At 44.4% G+C, this 21,220-nt stretch overlaps 1 protein-coding gene and 1 long non-coding RNA gene across 3 annotated transcripts in view; one reads left to right on the top strand and one right to left on the bottom strand.

The window, feature by feature from the left end:
* LOC309394640 overlaps positions 1 to 21,220 on the bottom strand; it is a 253,769-nt gene that overhangs the window by 52,408 nt on the left and 180,141 nt on the right. The gene's annotated exons all lie outside the window — the stretch shown is intronic.
* The window catches only part of DUSP16 (dual specificity phosphatase 16), a 58,211-nt gene that overhangs the window by 33,752 nt on the left and 3,239 nt on the right, over positions 1 to 21,220 (top strand). For both annotated transcript variants that reach the window (XM_081957985.1, XM_081957986.1), the window contains exons 3-6: positions 3,113 to 3,251; positions 15,666 to 15,829; positions 17,121 to 17,280; positions 18,939 to 19,062. In XM_081957985.1, the coding sequence (XP_081814111.1) occupies positions 3,113 to 3,251; positions 15,666 to 15,829; positions 17,121 to 17,280; positions 18,939 to 19,062 (587 nt within the window). The remainder of the gene's footprint in view (positions 1 to 3,112; positions 3,252 to 15,665; positions 15,830 to 17,120; positions 17,281 to 18,938; positions 19,063 to 21,220) is intronic.

Here is a 21,220-nt window from a genome sequence, read left to right as displayed (position 1 = left end):
TTCTTTTTGAATGCAGTTGCGTGTTCCCAAAGCTCAATGTAGCAACATACAATTCTTAGAATTATAGCTTGCCCTCACTTGCCCTCACTTGCCCTCACAGCAACGTAATTGGGATTAGAATTTCCATCATTAATTGATGCATGATACAGTGCAACATCACATAACTGCGTGAAGGAAATTACAGCATTTCTGGCGGCTGTTGTTAAGCACAATGTTACCTTGTCATCTCCTGCCAGCTTTCTCATTGATTTTGCTTGTAAGAAGCCAACCAGGAAAATAGTGATCACATGATTCAGGACACTGAGGCCATTGTAGCAATAGCAATAACATTTAGACTTATATAACCGCTTCACAGCCCTCTCTAAGTGGTTTACAGAATCAGCATATTGTCCCCAACAATCTGAGTCCTTTTTAACTGACCTCAGAAAAGTGGAAGGCTGAGTCAACCTTGAGCCGGTGAGAATCAAACTCCTGGCTGTGAGCAGAATCAGCCTGCAATACTGCATTCTAACCACTTGGTCACCAGGAAGGAGAATGAGAAAGGGAAGGGAAGGAAGGAAGGAAGGAAGGAAGGACGAGAGGGCAATAACATTTAGACTTATTTACCCCTTCACAGTGCTTTACAGCCCTCTCTAAGCGGTTTACAGAGTCAGTGTATTGCCCCCTACAATCTGGGTCCTCATTTTACCGACCTCGGAAGGATGGAAGGCTGAGTCAACCTTGAGCCTGGTGGGATTCGAACTGCCAAATTGCAAGCAGCCGGCAGTCAGCAGAAGTCACCCTGCAGTACTGCACTCTCACCACTGCGTCACCACGGCTCATTTGTAACACGAGGACTGGTCATAAGTACCCCTTGATTAGCACCATCTGAGTGTGAATGGTCCCTGAATAAGTCTTCGTTGAGAAAAAGTGTTACCTGTAGTACAGAAAGCATTTGTCAGGCGTTAAAAAACAGGACTCCATGGTACATTCCGGTCAAACTGATTTATTGTTCAATCCTGTATACAAGAATCTAGTCAACTAACAGTCAGCAGTAAATTGGCGCTAGATAAGAGGCAGTGGTGGGATTCAGCCGGTTCGCACCTATTCGGGAGAACCGGTTGTTAACTTTTTAAGCAATTCGGAGAACCGGTTGTTGGAAGAAATCTCCTTTTGTTTTTTCCCACTTTACAGGACTAATCCTGTAAGGGAGGCAAGAAGGAAACATTCTGGTGTTGTTTCTAGCCTAATCTTTATTGCCCTGTTTACAGAAACTGCCTGTCCGGTTAACCCTGATTACATTGTAAGAGCTAAGGCGAAACACCCTTCGATGTGAGTGACGTTGAGTTGGCCACGCCCACATGGTCACATGACCACTGAGCCACAACTACCCAGCTGGCCATTAGGGCAGAGAACCGGTTGTTAAATTATTTGAATCCCACCACTGATAGGCAATGGAATTCAAGAGGGCCTGGAGTGCTTGTAGCAACATATCAATTCCAGGCTGATTGCTCTCTTGACTCCACCCCCGGGATCTGCCTGGCCTTCTCCCACACTTTTACTGCTCCCCAGGGAATTCAATGACTAAATTTGCCCATTGCACTGAATCCAGGATCCCTTCTGCACTTGTAGGAACGTGTCATCGGGCACTCTCACAAAACAGTGGCTCTCATGGCCTTGGCCACTTTTTACCAGAAGGCAAAGAAAGCACATTGTTTTATGACCCTACCCTGAAGACAGCCTGGTCCCCATAGTAACAATCAGTACAGCATGAAATTGCCAACATTAAGTAGCAATAAACATGGTTGATAAGAAATATTGTTTCCCCCCCTCCTTTTAAATGCCTGCAAACATGAAACAGTTTTGTGCTGATGCCAGCCACGATTATACGTTTCAGTTATTAGGTAATCCAATTCTCAAAAGCAAAAGGATAAGAGCTGGCTAGTTTTCCAGTTAAATCTCTGCAAGATAATGAAAGTTTGGGACCATAGATTTTTGCTACCTCATTCCTGGTGCTACAGCGCCAGCCGAAATGCCTGGCCCTTTGTTTTAATATTCCCTCCTTAACACATTTTTCCGTTCTGAGAAAGAAGCCCCGAAATGGGTAAACAAGTGGGATTAAGAGCCGTGGTGGTGCAGTGGTTAGAATGCAGTATTGCAGGCTGACTCCACCCATTGCCAGCAGTTCGATCCTGACCGGCTCAAGGTTGGCTCAGCCTTTCATTCTTCTGAGGTCGGTAAAATGAGGAGCCAGATTGTTGGGGGCAATAGGCTGACTCTGTAAATTGCTTAAGCACTGTGAAGTGGCATATAAGTCTAAGAACTATTGCTATTGTGTAGACCCTTTGAAATCATCCCTGTTTGAGACAAGAAATGTGTGGTGGCCCGCCAGCAGCCAGTAGAGTTAGCAGCAGAGGCGGACAGTGAGGAGGTTGGGGAGGAGCATGGCCTAGTCCTGGAGGCTGGGGAAGGCTCAGATGAGGGCTCTGCTTCGGAGGCAGAGACGGGGCCGAGGCTGTCTGGCAGTGATCAGGTGCCTTTGAAGCTAGTCAGCAGTGAGGCAGAGGAACAGCTAAAGCCTGTTCCCAGTGTGCACAGAACTGCTAGAAGAAAAGAACAACTCGGAAATCAGGGTTGACTTAGGAGTAAAGTCACAGGTGGAAGGTGATTGGCCCCTCCCATAGGAAATAAAAGAGGAGCGAAAGGGGAGTGGGCTTTTGCAAGAAACAATTCATTTATTAATTCGTTCGTTCAATTCGTTAGCTTCATTTCAGGAGTGTGAAAATCTGTCCGTGAATCTCAGAGACTCTGTGCCCAGTCTCTCCTTGCACAGCAACTCATTTGGAAAATATTTACATGGCAGCTTTCCAAGATAGATAAGGTCTGTGGTCATAAATTCACCTTTGAAAGATTGTTTACCAGGCCTTTGCTGAATGTGAATGAGAGGAATTCACATTTGTTTAATAAAAGGGGTTTTGTTGCAACCAGGACGTTGCCTCGTGCTTTTGGGGGAAGTCTCGGTCAGAACAAAATGTGTACAGTAATAGTGTCATTCAGAAAAACCTTAGCAGAAAAGTAAAACTTGGACTAAATTGAAAACTATTTCTTGTGTCTTCTCCATGACTTGTCTCAGGTTGAAATCGATGGCAAACAGGAAGTTGTGGTGTATGATCAAAACTCAACGGATCTGGCTACTGTCCCTTCCGATTCCTTCCTGAGTCTCCTGCTGAGAAAATTGGAGAAAAGCTTCAGCAATGTTCACTTGCTTGCAGGTACGGTTGATGGCTGAACACCTGAGCAGGTACACAAGGGATTGCACTGGTCATTCCAAAGAATAAGCACGCATAACCTCTGGCACCGATCTTGTTTTGCCGAGGCGTGTCTCCTCTCTTTCTCTTTTCAGTTGGAAGAAAATTGCTAATGTTAGTGAAGTGGCCTGTTAGGGCAGTTGAGAAAGAAAATGGAATGGCTCTGACTTTACCTTGCTTGGCAGTAGGTGCACTGCAGCAGATTAAAAACTAGGGATAGGCTTTCCATATTCTGTTATTCTACCTTACAAGAATAAAGCTGCATTTTCTGGGATCCTTGCTTCTTGACCTGTCCTATCTCAAAAGGCTGACATCGATCTCGAGAGCCTGCATGCTGCCCTGAACGAAAAATGCCAAATCCAATTAGAATGTATTTATTTTATTTTATTTAGTTTGTCAAACAGGTAAAAGATAACAGGTATGATAAGCATAAACAGAAATATGAACACAGTAAATGGGTACGAACAAATGGGGACAGTAGGACAGGGGGGGGAAGGCATGCTTGTGGGCTTATGCACGCCCCCTTTACGGACCTCTTAGGAATAGGGTGAGGTCAACAGTAGACAGTCTTAGATTAAAATTATGGGGGTTTGAGGATGTAACAAGGGAGTCGGGTAGAGCATTCCAGGCATTGACCACTCTGTTGCTGAAGTCGTATTTTCTGCAATCGAGTTTGGAGCGGTTTACCTTGAGATTCTATCTACTGTTTGCCCGTATATTATTGTGGTTGAAGCTGAAGAAGTCATTGACAGGTAGGACATTGTAGCGGATAATTTTGCGTACTATGCTTAGGTCAGACCATAGGCAGCATAGTCCCAGGTTGTCCAAACCCAAAATTTCAAGCTAACCTATAAAGGATTCTATTGTGAGCAGAGGAGTGGCGTACTCTCCTCGTGAAATACCTCTGGACTCGCTCAATTGTGTTAATGTCTGATATAGAGTGCGGATCCCAGACAGACAAGTTGTATTCAAGGATTGGTCTAGCAAAGGTTTTGTATGCCCTAGTTTGCAGTATAATATTACCGGAGAAGAAGCTTCGCAAGATTAGGTTGACAACTCTTAGTGCCTTTTTAGCAATGCTGTCACAGTGAGCTCTGGGGCTTAGATCGTTTGAGATGAGGTCCTTGACAGAGTGAAGGTCATCTACAAGGTCATATCCGCCCAGTTTGTATTTGGTGTTCTGATTCTTTTTGTCTAATTTGTCTAATTTTGTTCTAATTTGTCAAATATTTTTGGATGGGGAGAGTGGAATCCAGGAAAATGGATTGTATCACATGGTTTCTTCCTACCTTTGGTAATCTGCTTTGGTCCCATACAGTTGGCATATTTGCCTGACTTTTTACTCCGTTTAAATGATTTCTTCCACCAGATTTATTTTTTGGAATCATTTGATCTCTACATGTTCTTGCATCTCACTTTTTCACACTTCAAATGGCTTTAGTTTCAGCAAAAATCATGCATATGATAAAATGATACATTAATATACAGGTAGCCCTCAAGTTACGACTGGCTGGAGAATTCTGGGAGTTGAAGTCCACAAGTCTTAAAGTTGCCGAGTTTGAAGACCTTGTTCTAACCAGTGTTTCTCAACCTCAGCCAGATGTGTGGATTTCAGCTCCTCAAATTAGCCCTGCTGGCTGGTGAATTCTGGGAGTTGAAGTCCACGTGCCTTAAAAGTTACATAAAAGTTGAGAAAGGCCTTTCTCACCGGGGCTGATTTGTTGGGTGTGCAAGATTCAGTTTCAATGCATGTATAATCTTGTTGGTGCTCGGTGGAGGGAAGGTGGAGTGATTCATTCCAAATATTCACATTCAATGTTGAATATTATTATTTACTTTATTCATTAAACATGAAACTCAGCCAACTGAACATTCAAAAATGCATTACAAATACCAGTGACTGGTGTTAATGGTTGATACGGTTTGCTGCCAGCATCCTAGGTATCAACCAAGGACCTTCTTAAAATATAAGATGATGTTGTTATTATTGTTGTGTACCGAGCCGTAGGTTAATAAAATGAATAAAACTGATGAAACAAGAGTTCAGTCCCTCTTCAGATAGCCAGGCTGGAATGGCTCGCTGGAAACTTTCAAGAAGAGACTGGACTGCCATCTGTCAGAAATGGTGTAGGGTCTCCTGCTTGGGCGGGGGGGGGGAGGGTTGGACTAGATGACCTACAAGGTCCCTTCCAACTCTGTTAAACTGTTAAGATTAATTTCAGCTGTTTTGGGGGGCATTTTCCGGGCTGTTTTCCAGTGGTCCAGCACCTAGCCGGTGCGCAAGCGGGCTCTGTGTGCCACCTCTAGCATGTGTGCCATAGATTCGCCATCATGGGTGTATAGTCATGCTGGCCACATGACTACAGAAATTGCCTTCAGACACCGCCAAGAGACAGTTGAGCACAGTGCCTTAGAGTCAGGCTTGGCTGACAATGAAACCTTTCCTTTTGCTCCAGATTCCGTGGCCTTTTGCAGAAAATTAGATGGTGCTGCTACAATACTGGTTTTTTTTTAAAAATCATTTTCTGAATATGCCACAACCTCTTACATCCCGCACCATTTTTAGGCGCCAGATAAAGTTGTGGTCTCTGCATAAAGTTGTGAAAACAGACCTAGAAAAAAACGTGACGGCGGGAGGTGGGGGGAGAGACGGGAAAGATATTAACTACAGCAACGTTTGAGAAGAGCATTTCATTTGCTTTTTTTAAAAAGCATTGGGAGAAGGGTAAAAAAAAGAGGAAAAACTGTCCTCGTCTGCCTTCAGGTTGTGCGGACTGCTACACCGTTGTTTTTAAATGTCAATGTTTAATGCCTCTGTTTTTAAATTAATGGAAGGTGGGTGGGAAAACAAAGTGCAGTGTCAACAACTGTTATCTTTTCAGTCCAAGGTTGGTGTGTAAAAGCTATTATCCAAACACCGTATAGATTACAAGGCTGTAAGAAATTGAACAACAGTAACATTTCACTTCCTCCTTGGAATGCCTTGGATGCAAGAACCCTATTCTGTCATGGACGCTTTCTGTGCTTCCCTTGGAGAGTTTTTAAGGCACAGGCTAACAAAAATCACGGGGACTGACCCGTGCGTGCACGGTCTTTCTTTGGCTCTTATCTCTGGAGGGCTGAATAGCCTTATCTCAGCAAGCTGATGACAAACACTTAAAATGTTTGAGTTCAGGGGGGTCACTGAGCCGTACAAAAGGCAAAGAGTACAGAAGGTGCAAAGGGTTCTTTCAGGCTGAGCTACGGAAAACACAGGGGCGGAGCATTTCAAGGGGTGCAGAGGGCAAAGAAATAGGGAGGGCAAGAAAAACAGCCCGGCTTATTAAATGATTAAATGTCTATGGCAAGGGGGGGCTTTAAAAATGTCAGCAACGGGTTCTCTGCCCCGTTGCTGGGTGGGCGTGGCCTAGTCGGCCTCCTGCACTACTGCGGGGAGGAGGGGGCATTTCCGCCTTCCTCAGGCTCCGGAGGCTTTCCTCGAGCCTCTGAGAGGGCGAAAATTGCTTCTCCTGGGCTCTGGAGGCCGCCTGGGAGGTCCATTTTCCCCCTCCCTGAGCCCTGCACTTACCTCACATCCAAAACAGGGTCCGTGGAGACTCCAGGGAGGGGAGGGGAGGGGCGGAGAGGGCAGGGCCAGCCAGGGGTTGGGGTTTGGAGGTTGTCCAAACCGGCCATAACGTTAGCTACGAGTTCTCCCAAACCTGGGCGAACCTGTAGCAACCCACCTCTGGTCTATGGAGATTCTTAGTCATCCAGGTCACGGTTGTCCCAAAGGTGCTTTTTCAAGAGTCAACTGGATTTTCTCTTCTCATCCAAGAAGCCTTCTAGAGCTCTCCAGTGCTGAAGAAGCTTTTTGGATGAGAAGCGAAACGTCTTCAAAGGAAAACCAGAAAGTCCAGTTGCCTCTTGAAACAAAGCACCTTTGGGTTCATAAAATGAACCTTTCCTAATATTCACCTTTACTGTTTAGTCTAGGTTTCTCCAACACAAAAGCATGAAGATGATGGTTGTTTGGTCTCAGAATAAGAGTGGTAAATAACGTAGACTGAATTTCATCAAATTTGATAGTGAAGTTGTTGATGATGTTAGAAAGATTGAATTGCAAAGTTGGGAAGCTTTGTAGGAAGAGAATTGAGATAGCCTTTAATGGCAAAACTGCAGAAGGATCCAGAATCACCTTTTCTGACTCACCCAGTTTATTAAAATGCATATTTTTGGTGAGTTTATGCCTGTTAATTAAATGTCTTGATCAGAAAAGGTGCTATCAGATGCCTTTCTGATGAAGATGAACCGATACTGAGCTTTTTCCATGATACGCTAAATTTTAATTGTCTGTAATTTATGTTTAGTTTATACTTGGGCACCAGCTCTAATCTAGTCCGACATCTCAACCACCAGCACCAAAGAGAGTCTGATGATTCAGAACCTCTCTGTGATGTATTAACACCCTGAAGAAATTTAGAGAGTTGTTATATTTCACCAAACCCTCTTGTGACTTTTGATAGAAAAATCTTGACCTATTTTTACCCTTTTTTTTTGTACTAGCCGATAACCCAGTGTTGCCCGGGTATTTATTTATAGGGGGGAAATGTCCGGACCAAACATAATCCAAATCCAATGTTGGATTTTCCCCCTTACCAGAGGAACCCCCCTTGTGGAGTACTCTGAAGCCATTACCATGACAACTCCACGCGTTGTACAGTAGAAGCCATTTTATGGCAGTCCAGTAGAATCCATTTAAGGCACAACAGAATGTATCTTAACAGAACACACACTCTGAGGGGTTTTAGGGGTATCTTACTCCCACAGTATTTGTTTCCAAAGAGTAAGTCATCTATGTACCAAGTTTGGTTGAAATTGCTCAAGGCGTTCCAGAGACATGCTGGAACACACACACACACACACTTATATAGATATATAGATTACTTCAACAGTCACAATTTAAATAAAACCTTTTGAAGGGTCAGGGTGGAACAGTTATTCCAGAAGGAATCAGATTATATCTCTCTGCTGGAATGAAGCATCTAAAGTAAGGGGAAAATGTGATGGCTTAGCCTTGAATTGAAGAGGAAGAAGCAGTTGCACAGTCTGTGTAAAATCTGCCATTTGTTTAAACTAAGTGAAATCCTGGTGGGTCAATAGAGAAAAAAGAAAACATAGCATGGCTCCAGTTAAATTCCAAGAATTTGGCCATTAAAAGATTGAAAATGAGTAATGGCGGAGTCGCGATCCAGGTCCCTCAAGAGCGATTGGAAATTGGCAAATGTTTCTCAGCTGATTAAGAGCATCTCTTTCAATTCCCTAACTAATAAGGATATGTAGAAATTGAAACCTTGGAATTTTATGCTAATTGGTGGCCTGTTAGGTTTCCCCCCCCCCCCCCATGAGATCAAACTAAAATAAGGTCTGATTTTCAACAAAAGCAGAGTGAAACGATGTTTTGGGCCATATGACATATATTTTGACCAGATGCTATCAGAAATTCCTGGTGTTGGGGAGATCTACCTTGTTCCTTCCCTGACATATTCTTCCTGAGACGGACAATCTCAAAGATCCCATGAGAACTGACTAGCATATAACTTGCCAATTACATTCTGAAGACTAAGAGGCCTAGATTTAGCAGGATCAGCCCCATGGCTTTTTAAAATATAGAATAAGAAGAACAGCTGTGTCTCAATCCCCGGGAGAAGTGGGCAGTTTTATCAAAAACTAGCTGATAACCCAGGTTTGTAAGAGGATTTATTTATAGAGCAGCGATGGCGAACCTTTTTTGGCTTGCGTGCCACGAGTGGGGGGAGCGCAGGGGGGTCGTGTGCAGGCGTGCCGCATCCATAATGCAATGCGCGAACCCCCAGTGCGCATATGTGCACAATGCGCGAACCCCCCCCCCATTTTACATGCTTTTTTCGCCCTCCCCAGGCTCCAGAGGCTTTATAGGAGCCTGGGGAGGGCAAAAAGAGCCTCCTCCGCACCCCTGGAGGCCCTCCGGAGGCTTCAGGGACCGTCCGGAGGCTTCCCTGAAGTCTTCGGAACACTTAAAAACACCCTCCGAGCAAACCGGAAGTGACTTCCGGGTTGCTCGGAGGGTCATTTTAAACACTCCGAAGGCATCAGGGAAGCCTCCGGATGGTCCCTGAAGCCTTCGGAATGCTTAAAACGACCCTCCGAGCAACCCGGAAGTCACCAGCTAACAGGCAGCGCATCGTGTGCCCTGACAAATGGCCCGGCGTTCCACTTGTGGCACACGTGCCATAGGTTCGCCATCACTGTTATAGAGGGAAAATGTCCGGACCAAACATAATTTCTAATGTTGGATTTTTCCCCTTACCAAAGGGAGCCCCCATGTGGAGTACTGTGAAGCCGTTATCATGGCAACTCCACTGCGCTGTACAGTAGAAGCTATTTTACGGCAGTACAGTAGAAGCCATTTTAAGGCACAACAGGCTGTATCTTAACAGAACCACCCCCCTCCAAGAGGTGTTAAGGGTGTCTTACCCCCCACAGTATTTTTCTCTAGAGAGTAAGTCGTCTGTGTACCAAGTTTGGTTGAAATTGCTTGAGGCGTTCCAGAGTTATGGTGGTACATACACAGCCATTTTAAAATGTACATCTAGATATTTCAAAAGCAGATCGCATTCAGCCGCTGTACTCTCAAATCAGCATTAATGTTTTTTTTTAAACAATTCTGCCAGGAGGACCATCCTCAAAGTTGAATTATGTTTTTATTTCAGAAACTGAGGATTAACATCAGATGTAATGCTTGTGCTGGAATGATTCAAAACAATTTTTGTCGGTTCCTGAGGGAGGGATCTGACAGGGTAAATGAAGTATAACTGGGCTAAGAAGAACTAAGATGGCTTGCCAAATCCTGTCAGTATCCCTGCAGTCCACAGGAAAAACTAATGACTTCCATAAGTTCTGGTTAATAGCCTGTTTTGTCCTTCAAGAGAGATTTAGGGGAGGCAGGGCGGGAGAGGTTTCATATCTTGTAGCTTAGGGGCCTCAAAAGTTGGCATGTTTAAAATTTGTGGACTTCAACTCCCAGAATTCCTCAGCCAGCAGACCTCAGCTAAATTACCTGTCCACTCAAAGTCTGTTTTGACCTAGGCTTCCCAAAAGAACGAAGCCGACTCCTCTTTCCGATAAAACCCCTTTTATTTAGTTTAAAGTGAATTCCTCTCCAGCAACGTCCTGGCCAACCATCTTTCAAGAGATTTCCCAACTACAGACCTTTATCAGGCTTGGAGAGCTGCCAGGCTGATATCTTCCAAACTCCACGCTGTAGCAGACAATACTTGGCAAGAAGTCAGGAACAGATCTTCACCCTAATGGATTGAACTAATTGTCTCCTGCAAACTCCACTCCCCTTTCGCTCCTCTTTTATTCCCTATGGGAGGGGCCATTCACCATCCACCTGTGCCTTTACTCCTGAGTTGGCCCTTGTTCCTTAGCTGTACCCTTTTTCTGGCAGCTCTGTGCATGTGCTCACTGGGAACAGGCTCCAGCTGTTCTTCTGCCCCACTGATGTCTGACTCGGAAGGCAGCTGATAACTCTCAGGCGGTCCTGGCCTCATCTCTGCCTCTGAAATACAGCCCTCATCAGAGCCTTCCCCAGACTCCTCCGTGCCCCGTTTTGTGCCTAGTAAGACTCTTTGCAGCCTCCTGGGACCAAAAGCGGGCAGCAGGGGTACCATGCTCCTGCCTGCCCCTGCGCATGCACACGCAACCCCAGCTCTCTGTGCATGTGCGCATGACCCTTGTCCCCATACATGCATGCGCATTTCCCACATGCACCCCGCTCCCCACGCATGCGCAGCAGAGATCCAAAAGTCAGCTATCTGGTGGGAGATGTGTTGGAGCCGAGCTGGCGCGACAGCTCATGTGCCTGAAGAGAGGGCTCTGTGTGCCTACCTGTGGCACATGTGCCATAGGTTCGCCATCACGGTTCTATACCATCGGTGATGATTTTAATGCATTCAACAATCTTTTTCTCTTCTGAATCTTTATGAGCATGGATTTCTCTTCTCTCCATTGGGAAAAGAACCTCAGCTCAGCCTGATTGAGCATATTATGTCTTGTGTCTCCGTCTGTTTGTCTTGTTTTGCCTTGGGAGACTACGCAGTTGGTGCTCTTGCTATTTGAGATAAATGGTATTATTTAATGTCCATCTAGATCAGTGTTTCTCAAACTTGGCGACTTTAAGTCCTGTGGACTTCAACTCCCAGAATTCCCCAGCCAGCTATGATTCTGGGAGTTGAAGTCCACAGGACTTAAAGTCGCCAAGTTTGAGAAACACTGATCTAGATCTTGTCCTTCGGCCCTTCCATTTGATTGGAATTGGATTATGATCCGCCCAGGTGCTTGTTTCAATCTCAATTTCTTGTACATTACAAATAAGTTCCGTTGAGGCTCATATCATATCGATTCTGGAAAATGATGAACGTCTATTTGAATAAAAAAGTAGATTGTTCTTCTGTAAGTGTTCTTTCTCTCCAAATACCTTTCAAATTTGTTTCATCTATCATCCTGAAAAAGGATTTCGGAAGCAATTTTCTATTTAACTTTGTTGTTTTGTGTGTTTTGTAGTCCATGTTCTGGTTTACAATGCCATTGAAGTCTCCCATCATACAAATATCAGCATAGTCCACAATACAAATACAGAAAATCCCTAACCCAATAAATCACATTAACAAACACCCAGTCCTATTGCACCAGTGTGAACATGTTACACATTGCGCTGGCCCTGCAAGTCCATCGTATTACATAGTTATGATGTTATTTCGTATTTAAGAGTCTTGACACCCCACAGATAGAAACTGTCAACATTCTTGATGGACATAATAACTTAATTAGTAGCCACATCAGGAGCATCCATGGTGGGGAGGTCAAAAAAGTCAAGAGGGAGGCCACAACTGCGCGAAAGAAACCACGTCCCTTTATTATGCACACAACGCATGCAATGCACATTAGAAAGGGGATAGAGCAGGGGTGTCAAACTCAAGGCCCAGGGAGGCAGATCTGAACTGCGGGGTGCTTAGATATGGCCCACGGGGCCACCCTGGAAACAGCAAAGGACTGGCCTGCAGTGCCTCTGCCAGCAAAAATAGGAGCTCGGGAGAGCCCTCACGAGCTCCGTTTTCACTGGCAGAGGGTTGCAGGAGGCCATTGCAGCCAGAAACAGAGCTTGAGAGCCTGTTTTCACTGGCAGAGCACTCCGCCCGCCACAGGCACCAACAACATTTGTGATGTCGAGCTGCCTCCTCCCCGAGGTCAAACACAACCCTGATGCTGACCTCAATGAAATTGAGTTCGACACCCCTGGGATAGAGCTTCTATTATTTTAGTGGAATATGCAACGACTGTATTTTTTGGAGTATAAGACGCACCGGAGTAAAAGACATACCAAGATTCTGAAGAGGTAAAAAAAAATTTTTTTTTTAATTTTTTTTTGCACTCTGCAGGCCTCTCAAACCCTCTGCACGCCTTGTTTTTTGTGAAAAATGGGGCATGCAGAGAGTTTGAGAGGCCTGTAAAATGCTCCTGGGGGCTGCCCCCCCCCCGAACGAGCAAAAAACAGCCTGTTTTTTGCTAGAAAAAAGGGCATGCATAGCCTTTAGGAGGCTTGTAGAGTGCTCCTGGGGGCTGGGGGGGCGGGACAAAAACGAGTCATAAATGTTTTTTTGCTCCTTTTTTTACCTCCCCAACCCTCTGCACATCCATTTTTGTGAAGGGGGCGGGGTTTCAGGAGGCCAAAAATGTTGTATTCATTGTATAAGATGCACCCAGATTTTCACCCTCTTTTGGGGGGGGGAAAGGTGCGTCTTATACTCCAAAATATACAGTAACCTATATTTTAAATTCCTTAAGGGTTTGGTGAGCCACAATTGTGATATAGATCTCCCTTTCTCAACCTTGACAACTGTAGGCTGTGTGGACCTCAACTCCCAGAACTAAAGTTGCCAAGATTGAGAAATATTGATGTAGAATCCCAGGATCTCAGCTTGGCTGCATTCCTCAAGTTGGAGGAATGGACCAAGAACATCTCAACGCACGCCAAGGTTTTCGGCGGTGTTGTTCCTTTATTCCCAAACGGGGGATAGTTACACAATCAAAGGTCTGGAAAATGGTCAGTAAAAGTACTGATTGTTTGTCTATGGTTGGGCTAAAAACCCAACCCAAAGTATTTTCCATAAGTCATGATTTCCTTGAGTGGTTTAGGGGGCAGCAAAGGAGACAAAGGTGAGAACTGATCAAATATGAACACTTCTTGCTATTCCTATCCTGTTTTCCTGAAAATAAGACCTCCCCAGATAATAAGCCCAATTGGGCTTTTGAGCACATGCACTAAAATAAGCCCTCCCCTGAATATTAGCCCTCCCCGAAAATATTGCAACACAGCAGCAGCCATGAGGTGACCACGTTCGTTGGCTCCTGCACCTCAAAAATAATAATAAGATCTCCCCCCCAAAATAAGGCCAAGCGCTTATTTTGGGGGGAGGTCAAAAGAAAATAAGACCCTGTCTTATTTTCGGGGAAACACAGTAAGGAATAACTCTTGCCCGTTCTACACCGTTGAGAATTCCTTGAAGGAAAACCAAAGGACATTGATCTTGAACTTGTCGTGGCCAGAAGAAAATCTTGGGAATTAATGAGAGCTTCGAAACCCTCTCCCCAGTTTTTCACCCCATTCTCAACAGCCAGATCATGAAATACTTGGAAAGCCCGCGAGCCTAGATTGTGTGTGCAAAGTTAAAGGAGGTGTTTGGTTTCTGAAAACCAAACAAAAGCCATTGGAGTTTTCTTCACCGCAAATGGCATTTGGCGCCTTGAGTTGGTTTCATGAAACAGCCCTTTGAGAATTGCAGCCACAAGTAATAAACTAGACAAGACAAGCGCTGGAAACGCTGCACGCTGTATTAACACAAGGGGATACCCAGAAACCACCAACTAAATAAAACAGCTGGAAGTTGGTTAGTGACAGACTAAAGGCCCATGAATTAAAACAAAAAACAAAATCACTGTTTTTACAAACTGATAAAGAGAAGTGAGGATATTCTTAAACCTCCAAAGTTTAGATGTCTTCAAAACGAAATGCTAAGAAGTACTTTAACAAAATGGACATTTTCAGCTGTGCTGTGATGATGTTCGTTAGCACAATCTCCTTGATGGAAAATCAGATATCTATGATAAAGTGAAATCGTTCAGGACATCTGCTGCGATTTAAATCTTGGTGTTTCCTTCTGCAAAATTCAACTCTCCTATAAGTCAGATTCAAATCTTGAAACTTCATAATCATAACTGTATGGCTTCTTGTGTCCTTGTTTAGTAAATATTAATCTATGGTGTTAGATACTAGCAACTGTCATAATGGTTTCCACCAAGGTCGTCTGTTCCGGCGGGAACAGAGGTTTAATCTCATTGGTCGAAGGGTCTGACAGCTCCCTATAAAAGGGCTACTGTCAGACTCAACCTTCACTGGATTGTACATACTTGTTCTGTTACAATAAAGAGCTGATGTTGCCTAAGCCTAAGTGTGCCTTTCCATTACCCAATCTAACGTCTGTGTGTGTGTGTGTGTGTGTGTGTGAGTGTGTTCCAGCATAACTCTGGAATGCCTCAAGCAATTTCAACGAAACTTGGTACACAGATGACTTACTCTCTGGAAACAAATACCGTGGGGGTAAGACACTCCTAACACCCCTTGGGGTGCATGTTCTGTTAAGATACAACCTATTATACCTTACCGTACTGCTTATTAAGCGCAGTGGTTAGGGGCAGTACTATAAGCTACTTCTGCTGGCTGCCTGCAATTTGGCAGTTCGAATCTCACCAGGCTCAAGATTGACTCAGCCTTCCATCCTCCCGAGGTGGGTAAAATGAGGACCCAGATTGTTGGGGCCGATAGGCTGACTCTTTAACCCGTTTAGAGAGGGCCATAAAACACTGTGAAGTGGTACTATTGCTATTGCATATCAAAAACATGTTGCACAGTTGTGAAGGATTTGGGTTGTTGAAGCTGGTTGTTGAGAGACAAACTGTCAAAAAGAGGAGAGAACCAAAGTCTCCTTGAATTGTGTGAAGCAGTGAATTTTGTAGTCAGAAGGACTTTTCAAGAAGTTGTTGTTGAAGTAGCAAGGATTTTTATTTGAGGTTGGGAAGATTTTGCACTTTCTTGATGTGGAAGTGATTCTCTGGAGAAGGAATCCTATGAATTTCATTTTTTCAGCTGCTCTGAAGATAAAAGCAAAAAAAAAATGTGTTGGAGAACACTGAAGCCACACTGAAATTCATTAGCAAATTAGGGAAATGACTTGAGGTGGATGTTGCTGCTATTATTTGGAACGAAAATTGGAAACCTGCACACTTTCTTTCTTTCAGGTGGATTTGCTGTATTTTCCAAATGTTTCCCGGGCCTTTGCGAAGGGAAATCTATCCTGGTGCCTTCCTGCATTTCTCAGCCTTGCTTACCGATTTCCAACACGGGCCCCACCCGGATTCTCCCCCACCTGTATCTGGGGTGCCAAAGAGACGTCCTCAACAAGGTAGGCAGGAAATGAGATTGGAAGGGGGAGATCATGGGGCACTGGAGCCCCATAGCAAACAGGGCAGGGCAAGGCTTCCTAAGGGCTCTAAATTGATTATCTATGATTATAGATCAGAGGTGTCAAACTGGATTTCATCAAGGGCTGGATCAGCATTGTGGTTCTCCTCCATGGGCTGGTAGGGGAGGGGGAGAAGATGCAGCACCCTACCAGCCAAAATGAGGCACAGGGGAATACAAGCCCCCCCCCCCAATGCCCCATTTTCAGCTTGGATGGCCTCCTGTAGCACTTTGCTGGCCAAAACGAGGTACGGGGGACTGCATGAGGGTTTTGATTGCTAGAGGCACTACGGGTCCTTTGCTATTTCCATGCTGGCCCTGCTGGCCAGATTTAAGCACCCCTTGGTCTGGATCTGATCCGCAGACCTTGAGTTTAATACCTCTGATATAGATAATGAAAACTCAAAAAAGAGATACAGCACTGGATCATGTAGGATGTGTTGCCTCACTTACTCGAGAAGGGTGAACACACTTTGGATGGTGACAGTGTAATCTTGTACAACCTGCAAATCCTGTCAGTGATGCCTGCCTTTAGGAATTATCTTCCTCTACTCTTCCCATGTTCATTTGGCCCCAACTCAGATGGTCTTTTTGGAAGGCTTTAAGAAGGGGGCAGTTTAGGTATTTCTGGCTGATGTTGCGGCGAGATCGGAGATGAGAAGCGGGTCTCCGTGCTCCCACACTGAGTTCTCCCTGTTGGAGGGCTCCAAAAGGAGCTAAAGCCACCCTGAAGGGGTGGTGAAGAAAAGAGGGGTGCCCTGCAGGTCGCAGAGAGCAGCAACTCTCCTGCTTGACCCAGGGCTTCTTCCCTCTCACCCACAATGAGGAGAAGAATTAGCCATCATGGCTGCCATGAAGCTGGGACAGCCGAGACAACAAAGGAATGTGCAGGAGCAGTGTAAATGAACAGTGACTAGAGCTGGGTGAGAAGATTATTTTTTTTACTTAGACCATAACTTTAAAAGAAAAAACGAAAGAGGAAAATCCAGGAAAAGAGACTCTCAGAACTATTTCTTACAGTAGCAAACAACCATAGAGAAAAAAATCCTAGACCCAAAAGAAAGGAACCAAGAGAGGAAAAGCTAAAGATCTTTTAAAACATAGAAAATTGGATTTATAAATTGGGCAGGTGTTGTTTTGGAAAGGCATTATAAAATTTCCCATCTCTGGAGAGTAGGGAGGTGAGCCATGTGGAAATCAATGTTATGTATAAATACAACTTCTTTTCACAGGAGCTCATGCAACAGAATGAGATTGGCTATGTGTTAAATGCCAGCAATACCTGTCCTAAGCCTGACTTCATCCCAGAGTCCCACTTCTTAAGGGTGCCGGTGAATGACAGCTTCTGTGAGAAAATCTTTCCTTGGCTGGACAAGTCTGTGGACTTTATAGGTAAAGGTTGAGTTAACCAGGGGTTTCTTTACAACTCCAGGAATGCATTTTCATCCACTGTTTTCGGGAGAAAGGGCTCCCACCTGAGCAGCAGCAGAAACATCCAGGGAAGGTCAGAAATCAAGTGTTGCAACTACATAACCAAAGCCACAACTCAATTTTTAAGGGTGTGAATTGGGCCGTTGTAGCTGCCATCTTGACTTTCTGATTCCTTCCTGAAGATGCCCCTGGTGTAGCAGAGAAGCAAGCATGTCCCAATTATTAAGGGTTGGAGTACACAGGAGTGTGGAGTGGCACCCTAGTTGCCAATGAGTACTGTCTTTCCCATGTGCCTGCTTTGTATAAATGCTGAGTTGACACACGATCATGGGGAAACATGCTTGGTTTTTAGGAATGCCATGGATTACTTTTGGAACATGATAAGTTCCTTCTTCTCCAACTTCAGCTATTTTTCTCAGGGATGTTTTTATAGCCAACTTGTTGAAGTGGTATAGAAGAATGAGCATAGGGGTGTCAATCATCTTGATTTTCTTTTTCTACCATACCTTGCAAATACTCCTGGATAAACAGGAGATTCAGTCTAGAATAGGGGTGTCAAATTCATGGCCTGTGCGTCACCAGAGGTGGTATTCAGCCGGTTTACAACCGGTAGTGGAAATTGCAGGTGCCTCTTCCCCCTCTCCCCCCCCTGGCTCTATGCCTTACTATTTGGGGACGTTTTCAAGCTGCATGCATGCGTGCTAGCCAAACGCACAATCAAAGCAGGTGCACAGAAGGCCAAGCCCATGCATGGATGCACACGCGATGACATTTGCGAACCAGCAGGGAAAGTAAGTTTAAGAATTGGACAGGGTTGAACTAGAAGACCTCCAAGATCCCTTCCAACTCTTGTTATTTTGTATTCTGTTTTACAAAGCTATTAGCTGCAGAGGAAACATGGGTGAGTAAGATGGGCTAGCCAATCTTTCATTACTCCCAAGGGCCTGGATTAGCTTTCTATACAGTATTGTATGTAATCTTTAATCACTGCCTGTGTTAATTGCCCCCTTTGTTTTCACCTCCCCAGTTTTGCTCCTTACTGTGGGGGTAAGACACCCCTAACACCCCTGGGTGTGTATGTTTGTGTGTGTTCCAGCATAACTCTGGAACGCCTGGCCACTGAAATGAAAAGGAATGAATTATACCTATAGTGTCGAATCATAGTACTTTTGACAATAATAGTGTGCATTTTGGATTCAGGTTGTTAAGATACAGCCTGTTGTGCCTTAAAATGACTTCTACTGTACAGCACAGTAGAGTTGCCATGGTAACAGCCTCACAGTACTCCACAAGGGGGCGCCCTCTGCTAAGGGGGATTTGTTCCAGGCAATGCCGGGTAATCAGCTGGTTCATAATAATATAGACATTTGAAACACATCTTGGTGGGCGGGGGAGGGGGGGAACCTTGTGATTTGATGCAAGATGTAACTGACCCTAACCGTTGACATTAAAATACAGTTGTTTTAAGTCAGTGTTTCAATTGATAATTGATAGTCTGTCTCTTGATTTTCCCCACCAACAAGGATGTGTCTGGTGATCTTACGTGCAGGGGAACTTCTGGTTTTCCTCCTTTTTAGACCATCCTGAGGTCGATTTTTGTTTCTCTTTGCTTGCCACAGAAAAAGCCAAAGCTTCAAACGGTTGCGTCTTAGTCCACTGTTTAGCCGGAATCTCTCGCTCGGCCACGATTGCCATTGCCTATATAATGAAAAGGATGGATATGTCCTTAGATGAAGCCTACAGGTAAGGAAGGGAGAGTTTCTTTTCATCCTGAAGAAAGTCAACTGGGGAGGTTGGGACTTAACTATTTCCAGTGTCATGATTGGGGGAAATGGCTTCCGTGGGGTCAGGGCAGGTCAGTTGCAGAAGACTTAATCAGTGGAACAACTTGCCTCCAGAAGTTGTGAATGCTCCAACGTTGGGAGTTTTAAAGAAGATGTTGGATATCCATTGGTCTGTAGTGGGGTAGAGTTTCCTGCCTAAGCAGGGGGTTGGACTAGAAGACCTCCACGGTCCCTTCCAACTCTGTTATTCCATTCCGACCTGGACTGGATATGGCAGAAAAAGGTCCCCATTTCTCATTCACTAAGAGTGGAATTATCTTGAATCTCCGGCTTTCCTAAGAACCTCTGGTGGATTGCATCTCGGATGTATCTACGTTACTATGTCACTATTTATTGTGCGTGAACAGGTCGCTCTTGACTTATAACCAGTGGTTTAGTGACCACTTATGACAGACCCACAAAATGATTCTTATGACCCAGATTCAAGGTTCCAATGGTTATCCATTCCCCCCACCCCACCCCCAGTGATCACATATTGGGCATCTGGCCTGCATTTGCAGCATCCCGTGGTCCAATTTATTTTGGCTGGAAATGAGCTTTACTTGTGGCAGTGCCCATTGCAGAGAATGCGTTCTCTGAACAACCATGGAATTCGCTTAATGACTGGTATCATGAAATCAGATCAGTCATAACCAGCACAATCTACAGCTGGAAATTCTGGGCTCAGTTATAGTTGTACATTTTAGGAGTACCTGTTGTTCTGACCCAGCTTTGACAAAAACAAGAAAAAGACTCCTTGTCATTAAAAAAACCCTCTTTATTTGCCTCTTGTGAATTAATTGCATTCACCCACCAAAAAGTCCAGGCAATAGTCCTTCGAGGGGTTAACTTCAGTACAGACCTTATCAGTTCCTTGCGATAAAGGCTGCAAATTTAGTTCTTTGTAGCACAAACAGGCAATGAGCAAAACCTTCAGAAATATGAACTGTTGTCTCCTATGACAACCACTCCCCTTTCCTCCTATTTATTCCCCAGCCAGGGAGGGGCCATTCAGCGTCCATATGTTCTTTGCTTCCCGAGTCGACTCCTTGTCCTCCGTTGCTCACCTCTCCTAACAGCTCTGCGCATATGTGCATCTGGAACAGGCCCCAGCTTCCTCACTCATATCAGCCTTCAAAGGCAGCTGCCTCTCCGGTGGCTAGAAAATGTCAGACAGCTGTGGGTGTATCTCTGCGTCCAACACAAAGCATCCATCAGAGCCTTCCTCAGACTTCAGACCTGGCCCAATTTCCTCCTCAACCTCCTGGTGGACCACAACGCCTGTATCCCACTGCAATCCGCTTGAATTTATTTGGCTTATATGAACGAAAACTGTTGAAAACATCCATGGCACCATTTATAAATGTAACATCAATTTTGATAGCGCTAAAAATAACGACGTGGGGAAAATCCAAGGAAAAAACAATCTCTTTACAGCTTAAATTATTCTCTGGAACAGTTTAAAAACCAAACTAAACCATGCTGATTGGAGACAAAACTTAACCAGCTGTGAATTTTTTTCTGGTTTTAATAAAGCATACAGTATTTTTGCCCAGATTATATATAGCGTAATACATTTGGATTTTTAGAGTCAAGGGGCCAGATTTCCCTTTTCTGCAGTAATTCCTCATCCTTCTTGGGTCATTGGAATTTGCAAAAAGTTTGTAAAATCAATGATCTGTCATGCCATAATGATATGTGGTATTTCCCAATGCACACCAGTTGAAAAGGATGAATGGATTTAGGTAGGTAGGTAGCAAGGTAGGAATAGAAAGATGAGAGAGAGAGAGAGAGAGAGAGAGAGAGAGAGAGAGAGAGAGAGAGAGAATAGATGATAGGTCTAATTAGGTACAGAGACAGACAGAAAGACAATAGATAATAGATATAATTAGATAGACAGAGATACTAGATACAGATATAATTATATCTGATAGATGATAGATAGATAGATAGATAGATAGATAGATAGATAGATAGATAGACAGACAGACAAGATATAATTAGCTAGACAGAGATAATAGACAGATATTAGATGATAGACAGATAGACAGACATAGATGATATATTTAGATAGCTAT

The sequence above is a fragment of the Natrix helvetica genome, assembly GCF_964273705.1.
Source record: "Natrix helvetica genome assembly, chromosome: 6".
Classification (NCBI taxonomy): domain Eukaryota; kingdom Metazoa; phylum Chordata; class Lepidosauria; order Squamata; family Natricidae; genus Natrix; species Natrix helvetica.
Note: the sequence above shows the minus strand (reverse complement) of the source record. Positions and strands in the feature narration are given on the sequence as shown.